Below are 25168 nucleotides of genomic sequence, written 5' to 3'. Positions count from 1 at the left end.
TAAATCTTATACTTGGGGTTCTTCTTGACGAGGCTCCTCCTTTTTTTTGCTTATATATATATTTTTTTTCTCTCTCGTCATATACTTTTATCAGTCTTTTTGTTTGTTTTTGTTTGTATACGTCATAAACCTTACCCTGGGGCCCATTTGGGCTGAACCTTCACTTTTATCTTCCCTTTTTTTCCTGTCTCTCTCTCTCCCTCTTTTTTCTTTTTCTTTTCTTTTTTCTCTCATTTGGGTGGGGAATCCTGAGTGCTCAGAAGCGTTCCAGGGTGCACCTTGACTGCACCACGGTCAATACATCCAGCTACATCTGTCCAGTCATCTCTCACCAAAATGACTAGGAGGAGGAATCCCCAACAGAAGAAAAATACAGAGGATGGGCCTTCTGCAACAGAGCTAACGGCTATCAACATAGACAATATGTCAGAAAGAGAATTCAGGCTAACAATTATCCAGGCAATAGCTAGGTTGGAGAAAGCCATGGATGACCAAACAGAATTGATTAGGGCAGAATTGAAAGCGACCAGAGAGGAGGTTCATAATGTTAGGGCAGAGCTGAAGGCCACCAGGGATGAGGTTCACAACGCTCTCAATGAGTTCCAATCTAATCTAAATTCTCTAAAAGCTAGGGTAACTGAGACAGAAGATAGAATTAGTGATCTGGAGGACAAAAAAATAGAGAGAAAGGATCAGGAGGAAGCCTGGAACAAACAGCTTAGAAGCCACGAAAACAGAATCAGGGAAATAAATGATGCCATGAAACGTTCCAACGTCAGAATTATTGGAATCCCTGAAGGGGAGGAGAAAGAAAGAAGTCTAGAAGATATAGTGGAACAAATTTTTCATGAAAATTTTCCCAATCTTGCGAATGGAACAAGTGTTCATGTACTAGAAGTAGAAAGGTCCCCCCCCAAGATTATAAATTCAAAAAAAAAACATCCAGGCACCTCATAGTAAAATTGAGGAATCATAATTGTAGATACAATCTCTTGAAAGCTGCTAGGACAAAGAACCTCCTTACATACAGAGGAAAGCCCATCAGAATAACGTCAGACCTGTCCACAGAGACCTGGCAAGCCAGAAAGGGCTGGCAAGATATATTCAGGGCACTAAATGAGAAGAACATGCAGCCAAGAATACTTTATCCAGCAAGACTGGATAAATTCATTCATTCAAAATGGATGGAGAGATAAAGAGTTTCCAAGACCGGCAAGGCTTGAAAGACTATGCAACCACCAAGCCGACACTGCAGGAAATATTAAGGGGGGTTCTATAAAAGAGGAAAAATCCTAAGAATAGCATTGAACAGAAATATAGAGACAATCGACAGAAAGAAAGACTTCAAAGATAACACAATGTCAATAAAAACGTATCTCTCAATAATCACTCTCAATGTGAATGGCCTAAATGCACCCATAAAACGACACAGGGTTGCAGATTGGATAAAACGACAGGACCCATCCATATGTTGTCTACAAGAGACCCATTTTGAACCTAAAGATACACCCAGACTGAAAGTGAAGGGATGGAGAAGCATCTTTCACGCCAATGGGCCTCAAAAGAAGGCCGGGGTAGCGATTCTCATATCAGATAAATTAGATTTTAAACTAAAGACAGTAGTCAGAGATACAGAAGGACACTACATCATTCTTAAAGGGACTATCCACCAAGATGATCTAACAATTGTAAATATTTATGCCCCCAATATGGGAGCAGCCAATTACATAAGAAAACTATTAATCAAGATAAAGAGTCATATTGATATGAATACATTAATAGTAGGAGATCTTAACATGCCTCTCTCAGAAATAGACAGATCATCGAAGCAGAAAATCAATAAAGAAATAAGAGCATTGAATGACACATTGGACCAGATGGACCTCATAGATATATACAGAACATTCCACCCTAAAACAACAGAATACTCATTCTTCTCAAGTGCACATGGAACCTTCTCCAGAATAGACCACATACTGGGTCACAAATCAGGGCTCAACCGATACCAAAAGACTGAGATGATTCCCTGCATATTCTCAGATCACAATGCTTTGAAACTGGAGCTCAATCACAAGGAAAAGTTCAGAAGGAACTCAAATACCTGGAAGCTAAAGACCACCTTGCTTAAGAATGCTTGGATCAACCAGGAGATCAAAGAAGAACTTAAACAATTTATGGAAACCAATGAGAACGAAGACACTTCACTCCAAAACCTATGGGATACAGCAAAGGCTGTCCTAAGGGGGAAATTCATCGCCATCCAAGCCTCCCTCAAAAAAATTGAAAAATCCAGAATACACCAGCTGTCTCTACACCTTAAAGAACTGGAGAATCAACAACAAATCAAACCAACTCCACACGTAAGAAGGGAAATAATCAAGATTAGAGCAGAGATCAACGAGGTAGAAACCAGAGATACAGTAGAACGTATCAACGAAACTAGAAGCTGGTTTTTTGAAAGAATCAATAAGATCGATAAACCATTGGCCACACTAATCCAAAAGAAAAGAGAGAAAGCCCAAATTAATAAAATTATGAATGAAAAGGGAGAGATCACAACTAACACCAAGGAAGTAGAACCAATCATCAGAAGCTATTATCAACAGTTATATGCCAATAAGCTAAGCAACCTAGATGAAATGGATGCATTCCTGGAAAACTATAAACTCCCAAAATTGAACCAGGAAGAAATTGACAACCTGAATAGACCGATATCTAGTAACGAGATTGAAGCAGTGATCAAAAACCTCCCAAAAAACAAGAGCCCAGGACCTGACGGATTCCCTGGGGAATTCTATCAAACTTTCAAAGAAGAAATAATACCTATTCTCCTGAAGCTGTTTCAAAAAATTGAAGCAGAAGGAAAACTTCCAGACTCTTTTTATGAAGCCAGCATTACCCTGATCCCCAAACCAGGCAAAGACCCTACCAAAAAGGAGAATTTCAGACCGATATCACTGATGAATATGGATGCTAAGATTCTCAACAAGATCCTAGCAAACAGGATCCAACAGCACATTAAAAAGATTATCCATCATGACCAGGTAGGATTCATCCCTGGGTTACAAGGATGGTTCAACATTCGCAAATCAATCAATGTGATAGAACAAATCAATAAGAGAAGAGAGAAGAACCACATGATCCTCTCCATTGATGCAGAAAAAGCTTTTGACAAAATCCAGCATCCGTTCCTGATTAAAACGCTTCAAAGTATAGGGATAGAGGGAACATTCCTGAACTTCATCAAATCTATCTATGAAAAACCCACAGCAAATATCATCCTCAATGGGAAAAAGCTTGCAGCCTTCCCATTGAGATCAGGAACACGACAAGGATGCCCACTCTCACCACTCTTGTTCAACATAGTATTAGATGTCCTAGCAACAGCAATCAGACAACAAAGAGAAATAAAAGGTATCCAAATTGGCAAGGAAGAAGTCAAACTCTCTCTCTTCGCAGATGACATGATTCTTTATATGGAAAACCCGAAAGACTCTACCTCCAAACTACTAGAACTCATACAGCAATTCAGTAATGTAGCACGATACAAAGTCAATGTCCAGAAATCAGTGGCTTTCTTATACACTAACAATGAAAATACAGAAAGGCAAATTAGAGAATCGATTCCATTTACTATAGCACCAAAAACCATAAGATACCTCGGAATAAACCTAACCAAAGAGGTTAAAGATCTGTACTCGAGGAACTACAGAACACTCCTAAAAGAAATTGAAGAAGACACAAAAAGATGGAAGACCATTCCATGCTCTTGGATGGGAAGAATAAACATCGTTAAAATGTCTATACTGCCCAGAGCAATCTATACTTTTAATGCCATTCCAATCAAAATTCCACCAGTATTTTTCAAAGAGCTGGAGCAAATAATACTAAAATTTGTATGGAATCAGAAGAGACCCCGAATTGCTAAGGAAATGTTGAAAAACAAAAATAAAACTGGTGGCATCACGTTACCTGATTTCAAGCTTTACTACAAAGCTGTGATCACCAAGACAGCATGGTACTGGCATAAAAACAGACACATGGACCAGTGGAACAGAGTAGAGAGCCCAGATATGGACCCTCAACTCTATGATCAAATAATCTTTGACAAAACAGGAAAAAATATCCAGTGGAAAAAAGACAGTCTCTTCAATAAATGGTGCTGGGAAAACTGGACAGCTATATGTAGAAGAATGAAACTTGACCATTCTCTTACACCGTACACAAAGATAAACTCAAAATGGATAAAAGACCTCAACGTGAGACAGGAATCCATCAGAATCCTCGAGGAGAACATAGGGAGTAACCTCTTTGATATCAGCCATAGCAACTTCTTTCAAGATATGTCTCCAAAGGCGAAGGAAATAAAGGCAAAGATGAACTTCTGGGACTTCATCAAGATAAAAAGCTTCTGCACAGCAAAAGAAACAGTCATCAAAACAAAGAGGCAACCCACGGAATGGGAGAAGATATTTGCAAATGACAGTACAGATAAAAGGTTGATATCCAGGATCTATAAAGAACTCCTCAAACTCAACACACACAAAACAGATAATCATATCAAAAAATGGGCAGAAGATATGAACAGACACTTCTCCAATGAAGACATACAAATGGCTACCAGACACATGAAAAAATGTTCATCATCACTAGCCATCAGGGAGATTCAAATCAAAACCACATTGAGATACCACCTTACACCAGTTAGAATGGCCAAAATTAGCAAGACAGGAAACAACGTGTGTTGGAGAGGATGTGGAGAAAGGGGAACCCTCTTACACTGTTGGTGGGAATGCAAACTGGTGCAGCCACTTTGGAGAACAGTGTGGAGATTCCTCAGGAAATTAAAAATAGATCTTCCCTATGACCCTGCAATTGCACTGCTGGGTATTTACCCCAAAGATACAGATGTAGTGAAAAGAAGGGCCATCTGTACCCCAATGTTTATAGCAGCAATGGCCACGGTCGCCAAACTGTGGAAAGAACCAAGATGCCCTTCAACGGATGAATGGATAAGGAAGATGTGGTCCATATACACTATGGAGTATTATGCCTCCATCAGAAAGGACGAATACCCAACTTTTGTAGCAACATGGACAGGACTGGAAGAGATTATGTTGAGTGAAATAAGTCAAGCAGAGAAAGTCAAGTATCATATGGTTTCACTTATTGGTGGAGCATGACAAATAATATAGAGGACAAGGGTAGATGGAGAGGAGAAGGGAGTTGAGGGAAATTGGAAGGGGAGGTGAACCATGAGAGACTATGGACTCTGAAAAACAACCTGAGGGTTTTGAAGGGGCGGGGTGGGAGGGTGGGGGAACCAGGTGGTGGGTATTAGGGAGGGCACAGATTGCATGGAGCACTGGGTGTGGTGAAAAAACAATGAATACTGTTACGCTGAAAATAAATAAAAAATTAAAAAAAAAAAAAAGAATAGGTGATATATATATATACAATGGAATACTATGCAGCCATCAAAAGAAATGAAATCTTGCCATTTGCAATGACTGGATGGAACTAGAGAGTGTTATGCTTAGCGAAATAAGTCAGTTGGAGAATGACAACTATCATATGATCCCCCTGATGTGAGGAAGTGGAGATGCATCGTGGGGGGGGGTGGGTTGGGCGGTAGGAAAAGAATAAATGAAACAAGATGGGATCAGGAGAGAGACAAACCATAAGAGACTCTTAGTCTCACAAAACAAACTGAAGGTTGCTGGGGGAAGGGGAGTAGGGAGAGGGTGGTGGGGTTATGGACATTGGGGAGGGTATATGCTATGGTGAGTGCTATGAAATGTGTAAACCTGGCGATTCACAGACCTGTACCCCTGGGGCTAATAGTACATTATATGTTTATAAAAAAATTAAAAATACATAAAAATATATTTAGATGGAATGTGGTGATAAAGAATGAATGGAAAAAAATTAATAAGGATTGAATGGGTTAACAAGGAAATTAAAGAAGGATTTATAAATACATGAAAGCAAATGAAAATGTGATAGTTCAGAACCATTGGGATGCAGCAAAGGTGGTCCTAAGAGGCAAGAATATAGCAATAAAGGCCTTTCTCAAGAAACAAGAAAATTCTCAAACACAACACCTAACCTTACTTACTCCTAAAGGAGCTAGAAAGGGAACTACAAATAAAGCCTAAATATAGCAGGAGAAGGGAAATAATAAAGATTAGAAGAGAAATCAATAATATACAAATAAAAATGACATTCTAACAGTTCAATGAAACTAGGAGCTAGGATTGATAAATCCCTAAACAGTCGTATCAGGAAAAAAAAAAAAAGAGAGAGAAAGAAAGAAAGGACCCAAATAAATAAAATCATGATTGAAAGAGGAGAGATCAAAACCCACACTGAAGTAATACAACAATTATAAGAAAATATTATTACCAATTATATGCCAAGAAATTAGGCAATCTGGAAAAAAAATGGATACATTCCCAGAAACTTAAAAACTACCAGATTAAAACAGAAAGAAATAGAAAATCTGGACAAACCCATAACCAGTAAAGAAATTGAATCAGTAATCAGGGGTGCCTGGGTGGCTCAGTGGGTTAAGCGTTTGCATTTGGCTTGGGTCATGATCCCAGGATCCTGGGATTAAGCCCTGCATTGGGCTCTCTGCTCAGTGGGGAGACTGTTTCTCCATCTTCTCTTCCTCTGCCTATTGCTCTGCCTACCTGTGACCCCTCACTCTCTGTGTCAAATAAATAAATAAATAAATAAATAAATAAAATCTTTATTAAAAAATATATTAAATCAGCAATCAAAAATCTACTAACAAACAAGAGCCCAGGGCTGGATGGCCTCCCAGCACTTTAAATTGACAAACATTTAAAATATTTAAAGAATTAAGCCAATTGTCACATTCTGCACTGTTGGTGGAAATATAAAATGGAACAGACACCATGAAAAACATTATGGTGGCTCCTTAGAAAATTAAAATAAAAAATTAAGTAAAATTATGATATGACCCAGAATTTACACTTCTGTGCATATATTGAAAAGTAAACAAAGCACGTGTCAAAGGCATATCCATATTCATAGCAGCATTATTTCCCATAACTGAAACATGGAAGCAATGCAAGTGTCCACTAATGGATGAGTGGATAAGCAAAATATTATATACATACAGTGGGATATTATTGATCCGTGAAAAAGAATGAAATCTTGTGATTTGTGCCAACATGGATGGAGCTAGAGAGTATAATGCAAAATTAAATAAATCAAAGAAAGACAAATACCATATGATCTCCCTCATATGTGGAATTGAAGAAACAAAACAAAGGAACAAGGGAAAGAGAGAGAGAGAGAAAAAAAACAAGAAATACACACTTAACAATAGAAAACAAGCTGATGGTTACCAGAGGGGAGGAGATGGATGGTTGGGGAAAAAAGTGATGATGATTAAAGAGGACACTTGTCTTGATGAGCACCAGAGGATTTATGGAATTGTTGAATCACTATGATACTAATATAACACCTGATACTAATATAACACTGTATGTTACCTATATTGGAATTAAAATTTAAAAGCTTAGTAAAAAAATAAAGTCATGGGAATGATGTCAAGGGAAAAAGAAGTATATTCTATATATGCTAAAATATGGATGAAACTTGAAGACATTATGCTAAGTGAAATCAACTGGCCACAGAAAGACAAATATTGTATGATTCCTCTTATATGAGGTACTTAGAGTATTCAAAATCATACAGACAGAAAGTTGAATGGTTGTTGCCAGGAGTAAGGAGGAGGGAAGAATGAGAACTTATTGTAGATGTAGAGGTAGGTATAGAGTTTCAGTTTTGTAAGATGGAAAGAGTTTTAAAGATGGATAGTGGTGATAGTTGCACAAGATTATGAAGGTATTTAATACCACTGGAGTGTACACTAAAAATGGTTAAGATGGTAAATTTTATGTTATGTGTATTTTGCCCCAGTAAAAATATTGAAGAATAAAAAAGACCGAGACTCATACTGTAAATCAGCTAACGATAGCTTAATAGTCACTGTCTGCCATCTTTCCCAAAGTGGTTTTCTGCTCTTTATATCTTCCTGTCCGGCAGATGTAAGGCCTATTGTCCATGTTCAGATCTCCTAGAATCAACTGTCACACACTTATCCCCAGAACATGCCAATTACATTACTTTCATTACCAAAATTTTCCTCCATCTAATCTATTTTACTTCCTGGCTCTACCAAGTGGCTAAACCACACCAAACTTTGCTCTATCTTTTCAATACTGTGCTTTACACAAATCTGTGCTGCTGGAAACCTTATCCAAGACCAGGTTTTAAGCTTTGTACTGCATCCCTCACCATAGCAAGCATGTCTGCATATAATGTCAATCTGTTCCTGGCCTCATATTGCCAAGAACCTGGACAATCTTACTGTGTTAAATAGATTTTCAGAAATACACCTGAAGAAGCCCTTCTAAAAGTGAAATCTGTATAGCAGTGCTACCAAAAGATGTTCACTAATTAAAGTTTCAGTAATTAAATACGATAAACTTTACATACTCTATTCCCATCTTGGATATTTTCAATGAACAAAAATAAACACAAGTCTCTGAGAAGCACTGCAGCAAAGAATACTATTTGACCACATTTAACCTAGTATTTGGCAAACACATTCAGACTCACAGCCGTTTTTTCCCACCAAACACTTAACCCTTGGAACTCAGTTTGAGAGATGCGTGTTTCAAGTGTACCTCTGAGGTACCTCCAGGCTCCAAATTCTAAATCCTCTCCAGTTCTCAGGTTCCAGTCAATGAATTTCATAAGTTAAAGATTCCTCACCCAGGATTCCAAGATGCTTATTTTCCTCCAGCTCCACCTTTTCCTGGAATGTCTCATCTTGGAAGGCTTCATACCGGACTTTCCAGTAAGTGCCCCCAATCCGACTGGAACTCTTCTGGAAGAATTTATCCGAGCCACTGGCATATAAAAAAGGCAAATGTTACATGACTTAATTGTGTATCAAATAGATCCCCATCTCATCCTTGGTCTCATCAAGTTATAGATATTTAGGAAGAACCTCAGAGATCCTCCAGGTTAAATTCCACCCAATGAAGGTATCTCCTTTGATGACACCACTAATAAGTAATACACAGAGTCTCAAGGATGTGGAGAAATTGTCAAGTCTTGAATTTTTCAAAAGTCAAGGGACTTAATTTCAGAGAAAGCAATCCCTCTTACTGTTGGATAGTTTTAATGGTTGGAGTTCTTTTTTAGAGTAGGCTAAAATCTTCTCTTGTAAATTTCAGACAATAGGACCAGTTCTGCCCTCTGAAGTTAAATAGCCTTACATCTGTCCTAATCATCCTCAGATACTCAAGATCCTTTCTCGCCTTAATTAAATATATATATATATATATATATATATATATATATATATATATTCATTTCAGGGCACCTGGTTGGGTCAGTCAATTAAGCAACCGACTTCAGTTCAAGTCATGATCTCAGGGTCCTGGGATTGAGTCTTGTGTCTGGCTCTGCATTCAGCAGGCGGTCTGCTTCTCCCTCTCCCTCTGCCCCTCCTCCTGCTTGTGCTTTCTTTCTCTGTCTCACTCAAATAAATAAATAAAATATTAAAAAAATATTCTTCATTTCAAAATGAAAGCCTGCTAAATTAGTAAGCACAGTTGGGAGATTTCTAGAAGCTATGCTGAGACCCAAGTCCTTATTTGCTTATGGTTTCTTCAGATTCATCCCATTATTTCTTACGGGAAGAATAAATATGATGGGTTCCCTAGAATATTCCTCCCCAAACTCTCCTAGTCTTTTACTAGGTACCTCTTCTGTAAAAGACCTGAAATCATTGACAGCCCAGTGAGTCAGTATAACTTAAGGTTAGTTCCCTAGTATCTGAATAGAGAAGGTTAGTTCCCTAGTATCTGAATAGAGAAGGTTAGTTCCCTAGTATCTGAATAGGGAACTAAACTTCTGCCTTATTTTGCCTACATCTGAGTAATGGATGAGGCAGGAAAATTTGGAGAAATTCCTCTAAAAGGATGAGAATGGAATGGCTACAAGGCAGGTTGCTCCTGCTCTTCCTGTATTTCTCCGAATGCTTTTTATACTCCTGCTCAAATGCCTCCTTCAGATTATAGAAAAGAAAGGAAGGGGAAATGAGGTAAACAATGAGTAAAATAAAGGAGAGTTGGATAAATGCCATTTCAACTCTTCTGGTTTCTTTTGGGTATTATTTTCTTAATGAAGCCTGGGATCATAGCAGAAGCTATCTGAAACTGTGCTTGAACCCTTTGCTGAGGATATGACATAACCCTACAGAAACTCAAGAGCACACTCTCCAGGGGACCACAAGAATTTGGCTAACAGTTGTTATATAAGTCCAAGCAGACAATGATTGCAACCCCCAAGTGAAGTGAGAGATTTGAGAGGTAGTAATTAATAGGTGTTGGGCTAGGCCCAAGGGAGGGGGAGGAAGCTCACTGTGTCTTACCTGCCCGGTTCCCTCAAATTCTTCCCAGTACTTCCATCATGCCCCATTGGGCCATAGTTCCATAGAATCTCATGGGCCTCAATGAAGTACTGCCGAACTTTGCCTGTGAGTTGGTTCACAGGAGGGGTCATGGAGCAAGATTTGACCTTGTAGAGTGCTTGCATGCCACCTGGAGGAAGAACATCATGGCTGGCTCCATTCCACCCAACAGGTTTTGTAGCCAGATGACCCACCTTTTTCATTCTAATGTTTTTCCCTCCCATATTTCACTAGGCCACTTTCCCTCACTCCTCAAGAACCTAGCTAAGAGAAAGGGAGGCTATGTGGGAATTCAAGTACCTTTACCTGCTAACCACAACTGACTCATTTACCAGATCGTCATTCCTGCTTCTGCAAAAGGCTTACGTTGTAGCAACGTCAGCGTTTGAACTCAGAACACTTGAGTTCCAGTCTAATTGTTATTAATTTCTGTAGGACTCTTGGCCAGTCACTTCCTAGAGTTGAACTTTAACCCCTGTTTTGTAAATGAGAGAATAAGGATGTCTATCACACTGGACTGGTGGAAGCACCACATTTTTAAAAGGGGGAGTAAGAAAAAAAAAAAAGGAGTAAGTTACATGTAAAGTGGGAAGCTCCCAAAATAATAGAACATCTTCTATACGTGGAGATGAAACTTCAGACTTGGGAATGTCAGGAAAACTTGAATTCTAAATAGTATCTCCAAATGTGGAAAAATTTACATTGAGGCATAGGGATAATAGATGATACTGCCTTATATTTTCTTGGCAACTTATATAGGTCATTCGAGTATACTATTTGATGTGAGACATTTGAGTCTCACATCATCCCAAGGAAATTTGAAAATTATAAATTAGAAATTTGAGGTTAAAAAAAGGAGGAAAAAATAATATCATTCTTTTGTTAAATATGTGCCACATGCCAAGCCTTGTGCCAGGTGCTTTATATATCCTTCAATCTTCATAACCATCATGTGAAACAGACTTTTAATGTCCCCTTTTGCAGATGAAGAAAGCAAAAGGTCAGAGAGGTTAAATAACGTGTCCAAATTTAAACGGCTAGTCAGTGGTGAAACTGAGACAATCTTCTATTTTTTTATGGCAAACTTAAATGCACATTTTCTTCTTTCAGAGAAGCTATATGAGTTACCAAAGTTAATTAAACCATTGGTAGAATGAAGATTTGAATTCAGGCTTATCTGGCAAACCCTAAGACCCATATTTGTTTCAGTATTGTGCTGCATCCCTAACCTCCATCCATATTCATTCATACCCTCTTACCCAGGTATCTTTAGGACCAAGGGAGAGCCCTGGATGATGGAGCATGGGTAAGTGGCCTCTGTTGGTCAAACCTACCACCACAGACTCATTATCCTACTAGTCTATAACTCCTTACCTCAAATCTCTACTCAAATCTACTTTCATATATACATATTACTTTCCTGACACCTACCTAATTTATCGTATATCAAATAATTCTAGAAATTAAGAGCTAACAGGGGTCTTAGTGATGATTTAGACCAAAACCCTCATTTTACAGATGTGGCAAATGAGGCTTATACATGGGAAGGGACTTTTACAAAGTCATACAGTGAGTTTTTCAGAGAGCTGAGATAATAACTCAAACGTTCTAATCTCTTGCCTAGTGTTTTTTTCATTGTCTCATATATTCCGCCTCTCCTCTGAGGCTCCTTGATGCACTATGCCATTACTTCAACAATTTTCACTCTCAAAACCAAACCTTCTACCCCTATTACTATTGGGTCCCAACTAGAGTGTCACTACTTGCCCACAAGACTCTATGATCTCCCAAAGAAGGCTTCATCTTCTTTAATCTCTCCTTCCCTCCATTTAATTAGCAGCAAATACCTCCAGGTCTTAATTCCTAAGCATTCTGAGCAAAGAAAAACAATTTAAAAATCTGCCTATCCATCTCTATACCATCTTATGTTAGAGATGAGGAAGATAAAACCCAGAGAAATGTTCCTGAGGTCACCCTGCAAGTTAATGGCTGATCCAGGGGAAAATCTGGCTAGGTCCCCAAATTGCAATCTAATATTTCATCCTTTATGCCTAGCTGGCTCATCTGAAAGACCTATCTTATGGCTCTGGCTCCTGATGATCATTAATGCCATCTCCTTTCTATACTTCAAGTGTCAAATATGTTGGCTCTCACCTTGCAAGTGACTGTTCACTTGACAGCTAATCAACCATGTGCCAGGTTCCTGAGGCACCATCTCAGCAGTCACAAAGGTGGCTGGAAAGATGTGAGCCACATCAGTGCGGTGGCCCCGGATGGTCAGTATCTGCCCATGGAAGAAAGCTGTGTGGACATCTACTTCATTGCCCATACCAAATAAGTGCCATGCCACACGCTTCTGTGCACACATGCTTAGATCTGGTAAGTTCCCAAAGACAAAGCCATTGATTGCTGCAAAGGAAAATCCAAAGAAAATATCAGAGTTAGGAAGTTAGCCTGATGGGAGATTTGCCGTCTGCCATCCATCCAAATGAATTTTTAAAAAGCATACTGTACTGACTATATACCTTATTTAATTTAAAATCTCCTAAACGGCCTGGTAGAATAGGCAGATATCATTGATCTCAACCAAGGCCCAAGGAAGTGAATTTACTTCTCTCCCAAGGCCACAGAGCTGTTAAGTAGTAGAACCAAGATTCCAATCCAGCAATATGAGGAAGCTTTCTAATGAGTGGGGTTTGTTTTGCAAGTTATTCTTCCCTTCCAGGCCAATTTCCTTCTGAAATTTCCATAGGATAATTTTCAAGTTAGCTAACTACCATGGTTATCAAAGGTAATTTGTGTAAAACCCAAGAGAAATTGGAGCTGTTGAAACCATCCTTTACATCTTCCCTCTGAGTTTTCACCTTCTTTTGGGATTGCCTGTCTTTGAGACCATCTCTGGCACCAAAGGGACATAAGTTTCTTTCTTAATTAAACAAAAATAAAATCAATTTGTTTGTACTACTAAAATCAGTTATCTACCCATGCCTCAGGGCTTTTGTGTCTTTAGTTTGTTTTAAATTTAATTGCAGTAAACAACTTCCTTACAGCCAACGATTTTCCCCCCAAAAGTGGGTAATTCTCCCAACCTTTATAGGACAAAGAAATACTGACTAACTATATCAGGGGGCAACCTTCACCCTGAGAGACTGGGAATAAAGTACATGACTATGAAATCAACAACCTAAGCAAGGTACCTAATGGCAAGAGCACCTCTCTGCAGTCAGACAGATCAGTGTTGGAATTTTAGTTGTGCACTTGTTTTTTTTTTTTTTTCTCTTCTGTAACCCTGGAGCCTCAATTTCCTCATAGGAAAAACAAGGAAAAGTTACCTAGTACTCTCAGTTCCTGTGAGGGCTAAAAACAGGGAAGAGGTACCTACTACTTTTAGTTATTATGAGGTAAATGGAAGTACCCACCAAATGTTAGGCCCAATGTAAACCTTCCATCAGTCTTTACTGTCATGGTGTGGCCACCCTCTCCCAGCTCACCATGCATCCTATTGCTTTCCTGAAAGGCTGCATCTTCTTTGTCTACTGAGGTAGGATCTGAGCAGTAAGTGACAATGTTCTCATCAATATGCCAGCTAAGGTTCTCATCTACCACACTGAAGAACAGGAAGAAATCATTATCCACATCCTTCCGCCGTGGAGGGGAATTCTCATCTAGAGTACCTAGAGTAAGTAAGAAATGTGCCTTTGAGAACCTTCTCTCCTTAGCACCAGCAACCTTCAAGGGGTATTTATAAAATTAAATAGGAAGATGGGGCCTTGGGAGTCTTTTGTCAACAGAAAAGCAGATAAAGCTTTCTGCTCCTAATTTCTATCTCCCCAGTTAAACACAATTCAGTTGAGCCAAGGACTTGAAGATTGGATGTATAGGACCTAGAATAATTCCCACTCACCATACCTGCCTGTATCTTCAACTCAGGGCCTTAATCTAACCATTTCTCTACAACACCCAGGTCTTCCAGGTCTGGCAATACTTAAACATACCATATGTCCAACGAAGTCCCCCAGTTCTCCCCCAATCCTGATGGCTACACTTTTGATCCTAACCATACTTAAACTCCTATCACACACTTTGTTTCTGTGGTTTGACTCCCATAATTACTACCTCAAGGTTTTAAAATGAAATAAGAAACTATTAAAATTTTTAAAAGGTAATGAAATAGGGAAAATAGTGGAAAAAATTTAGCAAGGTTTATTCCTGCTAATAAACAAGGACACCGAATTAACACCCCTTCAGGTTGCTGTTTAGTATGTAAGTGATTCAGCTACATCACTGTTTCCTGTAGATATCCCACACTGCATCTCAATAGATCCATGTGAGGCCTGTACCTCTTTTACATGTGATAAGTGGTCCAATGAGGCCAGTTGCAATGTCTCGTGGAGCATCTACATGAGAATGGTAGATCCAGGTGAGGCATGCTGGGTCAGCATCAGTGGGTGCATGGCCTTCTGGAATGGTCCAGTTGTAAATGTGGCTGCCTCCCGGAGGAACAGAGTCATCAGCTTTTAACCGACCAGAGGAGCCATCTGGGTATAAAGAGCCTAGAAAATGAAATTGCACATGCCCATTCTCAGGGTGAGTGAGAGGGAGCTTGGCATATATAGACACCAAGAGAGGGCTGACATATGGGACAGTGTTCCTCACAACCTGAGGATACACATTCAGGTAATATCCAGCTGAAGAATCCCAGACCTCACATCAACAATGGGTAGAAAGTTGACAACCATTGGAGAAGGAGCCATGGCCATGGAAAATGCTTCACAGCCTGATCCAGTAGTATCCTAGTATAAAACCAGTGGCACAGAAGTGAGAAAGAAAACAGAATTTCCCCCTTCAAGCACTCAGTTTGGAAAACAGAAAGCAATTACAGAATTTCAATCTTTTTAAAAGATTTTATATATATATATATATATATATATATGTATGTATATATGTATATATAACTGAACATTATATATATATGCAGTATATATATATGCATATATATACACAGTATACATATACACACATATATATACACTGTGTGTGTGTGTGTGTGTGTGTATATATATATATATATAATGTTCAGTTAGCCACATTAGTTTTTGATGTAGTGTCCAATGATTCATAAGTTATGTATAATACCCAGTGCACATAACAACATGAGCCATCCTTAATATCCATTACCCTGTAATCTAAAGCCATTAAAAATAGAACTACTTTATGATCCAGTAATTACACCAACTGGGTATTTACCCCCCCAAATACAAAATACTAATTCAGAGGGATACAAACACCCCTATGTTTATAACAACATTATTTACAATAGCCAAATTATGGAAGCAAGCTAAGTGTCTATCCATTGATGAACGGATAAGGGTGTGTTATATATATATATACAATGGAATATTATTTAGTCATACAAAAGAATGAATTCTTGCCATTTGCAATGATGTGAGTGGAGCTGGAGAGTATCATGCTAAGCAAAATAAAGTCAGTCAGAGAAAGACAAATACCATATAATTTCACTTACATGTAGAATTTAAGAAATAAATCAAATGAGCAAAGGGGAAAAAAAGAGACAAACCAAGGAATAGCTATAAACCTCTTAGCTATAGGGAACAAATTGATGATTACCAGAGGGGAGGTGGGTAGGGAGATGGGTGAAATAGGTGATAACAATTGAGGAGGGCACTTGTGATGAGCACCAGTTGAGGTATGGAATTGTTGAATCACTGTATTGTATATCTGAAACTAATACAGCACTGTACGTTAACTATAGTAGAATTTAAATTTTAAAAAAATGAAGCCAACTTAATGGTCAGTTGGTCCACTTACCCTTTTTATGGAGGAGAAAACAGGAAAAATAACTTGTCCAAGGCTATACAGGAATTAGTGGGCCAGTCAAAACCTGGATTCCCTTTATACTTTAGTCACTCACTGTTGTGTCATTATTATAGGCCACTGGGTGGGAGATACAGATTAGTAAACTGCTCTTAAGAAAAAGAAATGGACCTTTCCGAAGACCATGATACTAGAATAGTGTTCCTTTATATTCACAGCACACTCTCTTCTTTCCAAAGAACAACCAATTATTTTATGGAAATGTCATTCAAGTAATTCTTCATGATAAAAGGCAGATTGAATCTCCATATACCTAATGAAGAATACGAGGCCCAGAGAGGGGAAGTGGCTTGTCCAGAATCACAGCGTATGAACAGCAGAAGTGATAACATTTGTTATCAGTTTTTCTGGGAATGTCCCTGCCACCTCAGATCAATAAAGAGAAAAAAGTCTATTTTCATTCCTAGCTCCTCTCTCTTAAATGTTAGTAAAAGAAATGCAATATCTATTGTGAATGGGAGAAAGAACGGGTGGTCTGATTTACCTTCTGAGTCCTTTTCATAGAAAACGCCATGGGGGTGTATGGTGTAGGGGCGAGAGGCAAAATTCTTCAGGTGGATAAGGATGACATCTCCCACCTCAGCCTGCAGCACTGGTCCCAAAAAACCCAACCAAGCTGGCTGGACCATTTCATCCATGTATGAGCCATCTCTGTATTCCTTGTAAATGGTTTTCTTGTAACTGCTCCCTATCCGGTTCTTGTCAGATTTTAGGAAGCTGGAAGCTACTCTGGGAAGGAAGAAGAGAAAGACTCAGAATTTTGCCACCATCTTCAAACCTCTGGAGAGTTCTTTTCCAGAAGCAGCTGGCCAAAAATGACTATTTTTTGTTTAAAGCAAAACAAGAGAAAATGAGATTGTACTGATCAAAACACAGAAGCTTAGAGTTTAACTTTTAGACAATGGGAAGCATTAAATTAAGGCATATAAAATTGGGGCACCTGGGTGGCTTAGTCAGTTAAGTGTCTGCCTTTGGCTTGGGTCGTGATCCCAGGGTCCTGAGATTGACCCTTGCATTGGGCTCCCTGCTCAGTGGCAGTCTGCTTCTCCCTCTCCCTCTGCCCCTCCCCCTGCTTGTTCTCTCTCTCTCTCTCTCTCTCTCTCTCTCTCCCTCTCTCTGTGTCTTTCTATCTCAAATAAATAAACAAAAAAATTGTAAAAAAAACATATAAAATGCTAATATTTGACCACTTTTAACCTCCAAAAAAGCAATTTCACACAGTCCAACCTAATATATAGTAATGGGGAGACAATCAAATATGGACTGACTCTTTTTAAGTGATCAAATCCCAATCTATATGGCCTGACCTTGCATCATCTTGCTATATATGTGAGATCTTATAGCATAGTTGTTAAGGTCACAAATGCTAGAGCTGGGATGACTTGATTAAATGCCCATATCGTTACTTTCAAATCTGTGGAAATTTGAACCAGTTACTTAACTACTTTATGCACAATTTCCCCATCTGTAAAATGGACATAATCATAGTACCAAGTTCAGACACTTGATATTGATGACTAAAAAAATTAAAATATATAAAGAGCTTAGGACAGTGCCTGGGAAATAGTAAACGCTTAATAGATGTTAACTATTATTTCAAAATATTGGGGATAGGGAGGGGGAGGAGCAAGATGGCAGAGGAGTAGGAGACCTAAATTTTGTCTGGTCTCAGAAATTCAGTTAGATAGTTATCAAACCACTCTGAACACCTACAAATTCAACGGGAGACCAAAGAAAAGAATAGAAGCAATTCTATGAACAGTAAAGCATCCGCTTTCTGGAGGGAAGGACCTGTGGAGAAGTGAATCTGAGGCGATATACTGAATGATAGACCATGGTTGGGGAGGGGCCGGCTCCTGGCAAATGGTAAATCAGCAGAGCACAAAATCAGAACTTTTAGAAGTCAGTTCCACTGAGGGACATTGCTCCAGAGGCTAAGCAGGGGGTGAAGCCCTCGCTGGGACAGTTGGTCTCAGGGCCTGCAGGGTCACAGAAAGACCAGGGGTACCTGAGTATGGCAAACACCCAAGTCTTGGAGTGGAGAAGCCAGCTGCAGAGATGGAGCTGAGGAGTGGGCTCTCAGATCAGGGCTACCTTAAACCACGATATGAGGCACATTCAGACCACTACTCTTCAAGAAGGGAGCCCACAAGTGGCATATCCAGGGAGACCCCACTCCCTTCCTCCACCAGGAGGAGCAGTGCAGGAGTGCACTGCAGGAATCTGCTGGGATTGGAGATTCCAAATGGGACCATGTGCCAGAGATAGAAACACTTGGTCACAGGCTGGCTGACCACAGAGTGTGGCGAGAGAACAGGGACACACGAGTGATTGTTTTTCCCTGAGGATGCACTGAGGAGTAGGACCTTGAGCTCTTGGCTCCTCTGGGTCAGAGATTGGGAGGCTGCCATCTTCATTCTTGTCCTCCAAAGCTATACAGAAAGCATTCAGGGAACAAAATCTACTGAGAGTAAACACGAGCAGATTGTTTAGCCTGGGCCCTGGCAAGGGAAGTGCAATTCCACGTTGGGCAAAAATATTTGACAGTCACTGCAATGCCCCCACCCCCCATAATATCAGCAAAAACATCCAGCTAAGACCAAGTTTACTGATCAATGAGAACTACAAAACACCAGTGGTCAGGGAATACAGTACATAGAATTTATGTGTCCCCTGCCCATAATTCTTTTGTCTTTCAAAGCTAAATTTTTAAAATTTTCCTTATTTTTTTCCTTTTTCTATTTTTCCTCATTCCTATTTTAACCTATTTTAACCATTTTATCATATCAATGCCTTTTAAAAATATTTTTTTAATTTTCATGTTTATAGTCATATTCTATCCCTTCATTGTATTTAACCTTATTTTTATATACATGTAAGATTTTCTTTCTCTAAAATTTTGGGATACAGTTTCTTACAACAGACAAAAATATACCCAAAATCTAGCATATGGCTTTGTTCTAATCTCCAGCCTGATCACATTCTCATTTTTAAAAATTTTTTTAAAAGATTTTATTTACTCAAAAAAAAAAGATTTTATTTACTCATTTGACAGAGAGAGATCACAAGTGGGCAGAGAGAGAGGAGGAAGCAGGCTCCCCACTGAGCAGAGAGCCTGATGTGGGGTTCGATCCCAGGACCCTGGAATCATGACTTGAGCCAAAGACAGAGGCTTTAACCCACTGAGCCACCCAGGTGCCCCGACATTCTCATTTTTTTTAATCAACCAACTTCTTATCAATTCCTTTTCAAAAATCTTTTTTTTTAAATTCTCATCTTTTGAGTCATAGTCTATCCATTTATCAAGTTTACACTTACATACATATGTGTATGTACACATATATGTTTACCCTTACACATATATATTTATGTTATAAATATATATATAAGTTTTTCCTTCTTTAAAATTATGGGAGGCAGTTTCTTCTAACAGATCAAAATTAACCCAAAATCAAGTGTGTGGCTCTGTTCTATTAACCATCCTACTCATATTTTTTTCCTTTCTTCTTTCCCCAGTTTTGGGTCCCTTCTGATTTGATAAATGTATATTTTTCTGAGGTTGTTGTTGTTACCCTTTTAGCACTTTGCTCTCTCATTCATCTATTCTTCTCTGGACAAAATAACAAGGCAGAAAAACTCACCTAAAACAAAACAAAACAAAACAAAAACCAAGAGACAGTATACCGACAGCAGGAGACCTAATTGATACAGATATTAGTAAGATGTCAGAACTAGAGTCCAGAATGATGATTATCAAGATGCTATCTGGGCTTGAATAAAGCATAGAATATTCAAGGGAGTCCCATTCTGGAAAAATAAAAGTGACTTTGGGAGAAATAAAAGAAAAAAAAATACAACCAAGTAGAAATTTAAAAAAAGCTATTAATGAGGTGCAATAAAAAAAAAAAACTGAGACTCCTACTGCTAGGATAAATGAGGCAGAAGAGAGAATTAGTGATAGGGAATACCAAATGATGGAGAATAAGGAAGCAGAGAAAAATAGAGTGAAACAACTACTAGATCAGGAAGGGAGAAATTGAGAGATAAGTGATACCATAAGAAAAAAAAATATTAGAATAATTGGGATCCCAGAAGAAGAAGAACAAAGCGGGGAGTGGGGAAAGAAGGTCTATTGAAGAAATTATAGCAGAGACTTTCCCTAATTTGGGGAAGGAAACAAGCATCAAAATCCGGGAGGCAGGGACGCCTGGGTGGCTCAGTTGGTTAAGCGGCTGCCTTTGGCTCAGGTCATGATCCTGGCGTCCTGGGATCGAGTCCCACATTGGGCTCCTTGCTCTGCAGGGAGCCTGCTTCTCCCTCTGCCACTCTGTCTGCCTGTGCTCACTCTCTCTCTCTCTCTCTCTCTCTCTCTGACAAATAAATAAAATTAAAATCTTTAAAAAAAAATCCGGGAGGCACAGAGAGCCCCCTCAAAATCAATAAACATAGGTCAACACTTCATCATCAAATAGTAAAGCTTACAAGTCTCAGAGACAAAGAGAAAATCCTGAAAGCACCTTGGGAAAAGAGACCTATAAACTACAAAGGTAGAAATATTATATTGACAGCAGACCTAAACACAGACACCTGGCAGGCCAGAAAGGATTGGCTTGATATATTCAGAGCACCAAACAAGAAAAATGTTGAGTCAAGAATACTATATCCAGCTAGGCTGTCATTGAAAATAGAAGGAGAGGTAAAAAGCTTCCAGGTCAAACAAAATCTAAAAGAATTTGCCAACACCAAACCAGCCTTACAGGAAATATTGAAGGGGGTCCTCTAAGCAAAGAGAGAGCCTAAAAGTAACAGACCAGAAAGGAACAGGGACAACATACAAGAACAGTCACCTTACTGGCAATATAGTGTCACTAAATTCATATCTTTCAATAGTTACCCTGAATGTAAATGGGCTAAATGTCTCAATCAAAATACAGAAGGTATCAGAATGGATTAAAACAAACAAACAAACAAACAAACAAAAACAAGACAAGACCCATCCATATGCTGTCTACAAGAAACTCATTTTAGACCCAAAGACACCTCCAGATTTAAAGTGAGGGGGTGAAAAACAATATACCATGCTAATGGACATCAAAAGAAACTTGAGGTAGCAATCCTTATATTAGACAAACTAGATTTTTAAGCCAAAGACTATAATAAGAGATGAGGAAGGACATTATATCATACCTAAAGGGTCTGCCCAACAAGAAGATCTAACAATTTTAAATATTTATGCCATTAACGTGGGAGGAGCCAATTATATAAACCAATTAATAACAAAATCAAAGTAACACATTGACAATAATACAATAATAGTAGGGGACATTAACACCCCCTCACTGAAATGGACAGATCATCCAAGCAAAAGATCAACAAGGAAATAAAGGCTTTATATGATACACTGGACCAGATGGACATCACAGATATATTCAGAACATTCCATCCTAAAACAGCAGAATACACGTTCTTCTCTAGTGCACATGAGACATTTTCCAGAAGAGAGCACATCCTGGGTCACAAATCAGGTCTCAACTGGCACCAAAAGATTGGGATCATTCCCTGCATATTTTTGGACCACAGTGCTTTGAAACTAGAACTCAACCACAAAAAGAAAGTTGGAAAGAACTCAAATACATGGAAGCTAAAGGGCATCCTACTGAAGAATGAATGGGTCAACCAGGAAATTAAAGAAGAATTGAAAAAATTCATGGAAACATGGAAAAAAAATTCATGTTCAAAATCTTTGGGATGCAGCAAAGGCGGTCCTGAGAGGAAAGTATATAGCCATACAATCCTTTCTCAGTGAACCAAGAAGGTCTCAAACACACAACCTAACCCTATACCTAAAAGAGCTGGAGAAAGAACAGCAAAGAAAGCCTAAACCCAGCAGGAGAAGAGAAATTATAAAGATCAGAGCAGAAATCAATGAAATAGAAACCAAAAGAACAATCGAACAGAGCAATGCAACTAGGAGCTGAGTTCATTGAAAGAATTGATAATATTGACAAACCCCTGGCCAGACTTATCAAAAAGAAAACAGAAAGGACTCAAATAAATAAAATCATGAATGAAATTCAACCACAACCAACACCAAAGAAATACAAACAATTATAAGAACGTATTATGAGCAACTATACGCCAGCAAATTTGACAATATGGAAGAAATGGATGCATTCCTAGAGATGTATAAATACCAAAACTGAACCAGGAAGACATAGAAAACCTGGACAGACCTATAACCAGTAAGGAGATTGAAGCAATCATCAAAAATCTCCCAAGAAACAAGAGCCCAGGGCCAGACGGCTTCCCAGGGGAATTCTACCAAACATTTAAAGAAGAATTGATACCTATTATTCTGAAACTCTTCCAAAAAAAAATAGATATGGAAGGAAAACTTCCAAACTCATTTTATGAGGCCAGCATTACCTTGACCCCAAAACCAGACAAAGATTCCATGAAAAGGAGAATTACAGACCAATATCCCTGATGAACATGGATGCAAAAATTCTCACCAAAATACTAGCCAATAGGATCCAACTGTTCACTGAAAGGATTATTCACCACGACCAAGTGGGATTTATTCCTGGGCTGCAAGGTTGGTTCAACATCTGCAAATCAATCAATGCAGTACAGTACATTAATAAAAGAAAGAACAAGAACCATAGATGCTGAAAAAGAAAAACTCTTGGTGAAGTACAGCATCCTTTCTTGAACAAAACTCTTCACAGTGCAGGGATAGAGGGTACATACCTCAATAGCATAAAAGCCATGTATATGAAAAACCCACAGCGAATATCATTCTGAATGGGGAAAAACTGAGAGCTTCTCCCCTAAGGTCAGGAACATGGCAGGGCTGTCCACTATCACCACTGTTATTCAACATAATACTAGAAGTCCTAGCCTCAGCGATCAGACAACAACATGAAATAAAAGACATCCGAATCACGGGGCGCCTGGGTGGCTCAGTGGGTTAAAGCCTCTGCCTTCGGCTCAGGTCATGATCCCAGGGTCCTGGGATCGAGCCCCGCGTCGGACTCTCTGCTCCGCAGGGAGCCTGCTTCCTCCTCTCTCTCTGCCTGCCTCTCTGCCTAGTTGTGAATTCTCTCTGTCAAATAAATAAAATATTAAAAAAAAAAGACATCCGAATCAGCAAAGAAGAAGTCAAAATCTCACTCTTTGCAGATGATATGATACTTTACGTGGAAAATCCAAGAGACTCCACTCCAAAACTGCTAGAACTCATACAGGAATTCAGTAAAGTGTCAGGATATAAAAAGCAATGCACAGGAATCGGTTGCATTTCTATACCCCAACAAGACAGAAGAAAGAGAAATTAAGGTGTTGATCCCATTTACACTTGCACCCAAAGCCATAAGATACCTAAGAATAAATCTTACCAAAGAAGCAAAGAATCTGTACTCAGAAAACTACAGAGTACTCATGACAGAAATTGAAGAAGACACAAAGAAGTGGAAAAACGTTCCATGCTCATGGGTTGGAAGAACAAATGTGGTGAAAATGTCTATGCTACCTAGAGCAATCTGCACATTTAAAGCAATCCCTCTCAAAATGCCATCAACTTTTTCCCCAAGAAATGAAACGAATAATCCTAAAATTTATATGGAACCAGATAAGACCCCAAATAGCCAAAGGAATGTTGAAAAAGAAAAGCAAAGCTGGTGGCATCACAATTCCAGACTTCAAGCTCTATTACAAAGCTGTCATCGTCAAGAAAGTATGGCACTGGCACAAAAACAGACACATAGATTAGATCAAGGGGACAGAATGCAGAGCCCAGAAATGGACCCTCAGCTCTATGGTCTAGTAATCTTCGACAAAGCAGAAAAGAACGTCCAATGGAAAAAAGATGGTCTCTTGAACAAATGGGGTTGGGAAAATTGGACAGCCACATGCAGAAGAATGAAACTGGACCATTTCCTTACAGCACACACAAAAATAGACTCAAAAGGGATGGAAGACCTCAGTGTGAGACAGGAATCCATGAAAATCCTTGAGGAGAACACAGGCAGCAACCTCTTCGACCTCAGCCGCAGCTACTTCTTCCTAGAAACATCACCAAAGGCAAGGGAAGCAAGCGCAAAAATGAACTATGCTGACTTCATCAAGATCAAAAGCTTTTGCACAGCAAAGGAAACAGCCAACAAAACCAAAACACAACTGACAGAATGGGAGAAGATATTTGCAAATGACATCTCATATACAGGGCTAGTATCCAAAAATCTATAAAGAACTTATCAAACTCAACACCCAAAGAACAAATAATCTGATCAAGAAATGGTCAGAAGACATGAACAGACATTTCTGCAAAGAAGACATGCAGTTGGCCAACAGACACATGAAAAAAGGCTCAACATCACTCAGCATCAGGGAAATACAAATCAAAACCCCGCTGAGATACCGCCTCACACCAGTCAGAACGGGTAAAAATAACCAGTCAGGAAATGACAGGTGTTGGCGAGGATGCAGAGGAAGGGGAACCCTCCTACACCGTTGGTGGGATTGCAAGCTGGTGCAACCACTCTGGAAAACAGTATGGAGTTTCCTCAAGTAGTTGAAAATAGAGCTACCCTATGACCCAGCAATTGCACTACTGGATATTTACCATAAAGATACAAATGTAGTGACCCGAAGGGGCATGAGCACTGCAATGTTTATAGCAGTAATGTCCACAATAGCCAAGCTGTGGAAAAGGGGCCTAGATGTCCATCAGCAGATGAATGGATAAAGAAG

The 25168-nt window shown here is 39.1% G+C and overlaps 1 protein-coding gene across 6 annotated transcripts in view; it reads right to left on the bottom strand.

Moving 5' to 3' along the window:
* LOC308337105 (hephaestin) overlaps positions 1 to 25168 on the bottom strand; it is a gene marked incomplete at both ends in the record, with an annotated part of 126672 nt that overhangs the window by 83919 nt on the left and 17585 nt on the right. For all 6 annotated transcript variants that reach the window (XM_080795136.1, XM_080795135.1, XM_080795134.1 and 3 more), the window contains 6 exons: positions 8815 to 8951; positions 10484 to 10652; positions 12677 to 12931; positions 14014 to 14196; positions 14863 to 15075; positions 16902 to 17146. In XM_080795136.1, the coding sequence (XP_080651262.1) occupies positions 8815 to 8951; positions 10484 to 10652; positions 12677 to 12931; positions 14014 to 14196; positions 14863 to 15075; positions 16902 to 17146 (1202 nt within the window). The remainder of the gene's footprint in view (positions 1 to 8814; positions 8952 to 10483; positions 10653 to 12676; positions 12932 to 14013; positions 14197 to 14862; positions 15076 to 16901; positions 17147 to 25168) is intronic.

This window comes from Martes martes (assembly GCF_963455335.1).
Source record: "Martes martes genome assembly, chromosome: X".
NCBI lineage: Eukaryota > Metazoa > Chordata > Mammalia > Carnivora > Mustelidae > Martes > Martes martes.
Note: the sequence above shows the minus strand (reverse complement) of the source record. Positions and strands in the feature narration are given on the sequence as shown.